At 38.8% G+C, this 3,349-nt stretch overlaps 1 protein-coding gene across 1 annotated transcript in view; it reads right to left on the bottom strand.

Moving 5' to 3' along the window:
* Nucleotides 1-202: 202 nt before the first annotated feature.
* LOC102824565 (ATP-binding cassette sub-family A member 3-like) overlaps nt 203-3,349 on the bottom strand; it is a 133,206-nt gene continuing 130,059 nt past the window's right edge. The window contains exons 28-29 of the mRNA XM_006875983.1: nt 1,469-1,542; nt 203-328 (exon numbers count right to left, since the gene is read on the bottom strand). Of these exons, the coding sequence (XP_006876045.1) occupies nt 203-328; nt 1,469-1,542 (200 nt within the window). The remainder of the gene's footprint in view (nt 329-1,468; nt 1,543-3,349) is intronic.

Here is a 3,349-nt window from a genome sequence, read left to right as displayed (position 1 = left end):
TCATTATTATACCTGCTGATGTACAAGGCCACTCAACTAAATCTAGAAAGAAGGTAACAAACATTCTCTACTGGGAAACTCTTTATTATATAAATATATTTACAACAAGATTACACAAACAAAAATGTCCTTCTGTGCATCCAGATGCTACAGGGAGTAGTCAAAGAAAGACTGGTTGTAACTGACTTTCATGGTATGTCTTTTATATATTAACATCCGTGTTATCTGGGTTAGCAAAGGTCAGGAAGACTTGTTCCAATGTTATCTGGCTGATGGAATAGTCTTCTAAACCGAATTTCTCTTTTGCTGTTTCCAAATAACCAAACACCTTTAACAATAACCAAAAATGCAGTTACCATTGCAATCCCTCACAACCCCCAACCAAGAAGACCCTCTCCCCAGGGCATTTTCCCACCTCCAGCCAAATTTACATTAGAGGACAAAAGGCACACAAGTGAAGGTGAGACCATAGAAGGAATATGTGGTATCGTGAATCACCTAATGTCTCTTCTAGCCATAGTCTGTAACTCCACGAAACAGTGTTTCTGCCCTGCTGGGTCTGAGTAAGAGAAGGTGGGAGAAGATACTGATAGGATGACATGAGTCAGCTGTGGATGTTGGCAGAGGTCATTGTAATTGTAAAAGTTTGAAACTGTTGCATGAGAGAAAAATGAGCCATCTCAGAAACAGGAGTAGCAGGGAATCTCACTCCTATCAAGAAGAAAGAGCTAGGAGTGGAGCATGTCCTTTGGACCCTGAGATCCCTGTGCAGGGACACCAGAAGAACGGCAGAGGAGCAGCAGCAACAGAACCAAGAACCAGAGCATGAGACAAAGCAGTGGATGTCCCAGCCCAAGGTTAAAGTAAAGCTGAGTGACTTTGGGCAGGAAACTTGCTTGTAGAGTGGGAAGTCTCCAGGCACATAAGTAGGTTGAATGGCCCAAGGAGATAGAGCTGAGTGCCTGCAGGTTGTGGCTTATGGTGGAGTGATGTGTCCTAGGTGCACTTATCAGCAGCTGACTGGAACAATTGTGCCCTGAGCATTTCTGCCCTTGAACTGTAACCTGTTAACTTCCCTAACAAGCCCCATAGCTGAATTTGCATCTGAGTTTTTAGTGGTCATTGCAAGGGATTATTGAACCGTAGAGAAGTAGAGAAAGTGCTGTGGGAGAAATGGTGTGTGTGTGTGTGTGTCTATGTGTGTAGGAAATGCTTCATATTTTTGTAGAATAGATAATCAAGAAACAGAGATAAGGCAACTGTCTGTCCTCATGTCCCTAGCCTATTAAACACTTCCAGGGCTTTTGTAAAGTATTCTATAAAGACTCCTTCCCACACTGCCAGGCTCCCATTCCAAATGCTTGAATTTTAAATACTTCTCATCATTACTGCTCTTTTAACATGTAATATTAGGCTATTTATTTTTTTAACATGTAATGTTAAAACGGTATGGGGTTTCTATAGTCACCTTTGCCCAGCTATTGTCCTTGCTAGGAATGTAGTAGTTAACCACCCTTTGATTTTCCTGCTTAATGATACTCCCTACAAAATGAAAGATAGGACAAGTGAATAATCTTATATCATTAAAACATATATAATGAATTAATGTGATTAATACAAAAGGAGATAAATTCCAGAAGTTGACACTCTTTGGTATATATATTATAGTTAATCATTTTAGTAGAAAGATGATTCTAGTCATTTTCTAGAGATCATAGCAATTGTTGAGGATACTCATTTTTAGGCACAGGAAAACTGTCACCTCACATGTCCAATGTAAAAAACTAAAATTTGAATATTACTACAAGATGCTATTATTAAACACAGTGCTGACACTATGGATTCAGAGGATTTTCCTCCTGGTGGCGTACATTTGCATGCAATATAGTGTGTTTGCTTGGGAGGAGAACAGGATAAGGCTGCCTCTTGATTCACATGATTATGTAATCTCCATGCCATGTGAAAAACAAAATTATATATATATATATTTGTTGTTGTTGTTGTTGTGTGCCGTGGAGTCAGTTCCAACTCATAGCGACCCTGTACAGGGTTTCCAACTCTGTAAATCTTTACGGGAGCAGAAAGCCTCATCTTTCTCCCGTGGAACAGCTGCTAGTTTCAAACTGCTGCCCTTGTGGTTGCAGGCCAATTCGTACCCACTACGCTACCAGAGCTCCATATATATATATATATATATCTTCAAAGTCAGGCTGTATGTTCTTGATTCTGCTGTGACACTGTAGGATAAACTGTGGACTGCTAACTGAAAGGTTGGTGGTTCAAATTCACCATTCACTCTTTGGAAACCCTACTCAGAGTTGCTATGAGTCAGAACCTATTCAACGGCGCTTAAGAATAAAAACAAGAATCTACTATTGGAATGAGAAGAAAGAGCAAGGTATCCAGTCCTAATTTAAAACAAATATATATATACATTTATCATTGCATATTAACAGATTATTGCAAATTATATTAACTGAGATTTAAAATGTTGAAAAGGAAAATAACACAAGTTGGTAATAATATTATTAGTCTTAACGCATATCTTGTTTTCATGATAAAAGCTCTCCTATTGTGATATATCTCAAGCATAGAGCCTAATGAATTCTTCAAAGTAAACTTTCATGAACCAATCCACCAGGTCAAGTAATAGCACCCTAGTTATACATGTGAAAGCTGGACAATGAAATATAGAAGAATTCACACATGTGAATTAGGGTTTTGGTAAACAATATTGAAAGTATCATATACTGCCAGAAGAACAAATATATTTGTCTTGGAAGATGTACAGCCAGAAGCAAGGATGGCAAGACTTCATCTCTCATATTTTGGATAAGTTGTCAGGAAGGACTAATCTCTAGAAAAGGACATCATGCTTGGAAAAGCGGAAGGTCAGTGAAAAAGGGGAAGATTTTCAACCAGATGGATGAACACAGTGGCAGCAACAATTCCCTCAAACATAACAATCACGAGGATGGTGCAGGACCTGGCAGTGTTTTGTTCTGTTATGCCTAGGGTCACTATGAGTTGGAACTAACTCACTGAAGGGCATGTTATAATTCATAGCATCAATCTCCTAGATAAAGTAATCATTACATTCATTGTAATTTTTTTAACTTAAAATTTGTAGCTTGGTGGAGACCAAACAAGATGGTGGATTGGGTAGAAGAAGTGCAGTGAGGAGCTCTGTCAGCAACAACACAGAATACCAGACCAAACAAGCTCAGGGGATGATGCCAGAACTCTGAACCATATAAAAGAATATATAGAAGGTTGGAAGGCTTAAAGCTAGAGGAATTTGTAGTAGAAGCAAGAAATCCATTGCTTTCTAATTCAAGCTGCTCAGCTG

The sequence above is a fragment of the Chrysochloris asiatica genome, unplaced genomic scaffold (genome assembly GCF_000296735.1).
Source record: "Chrysochloris asiatica unplaced genomic scaffold, ChrAsi1.0 scaffold00348, whole genome shotgun sequence".
Lineage (NCBI taxonomy): Eukaryota > Metazoa > Chordata > Mammalia > Afrosoricida > Chrysochloridae > Chrysochloris > Chrysochloris asiatica.
Note: the sequence above shows the minus strand (reverse complement) of the source record. Positions and strands in the feature narration are given on the sequence as shown.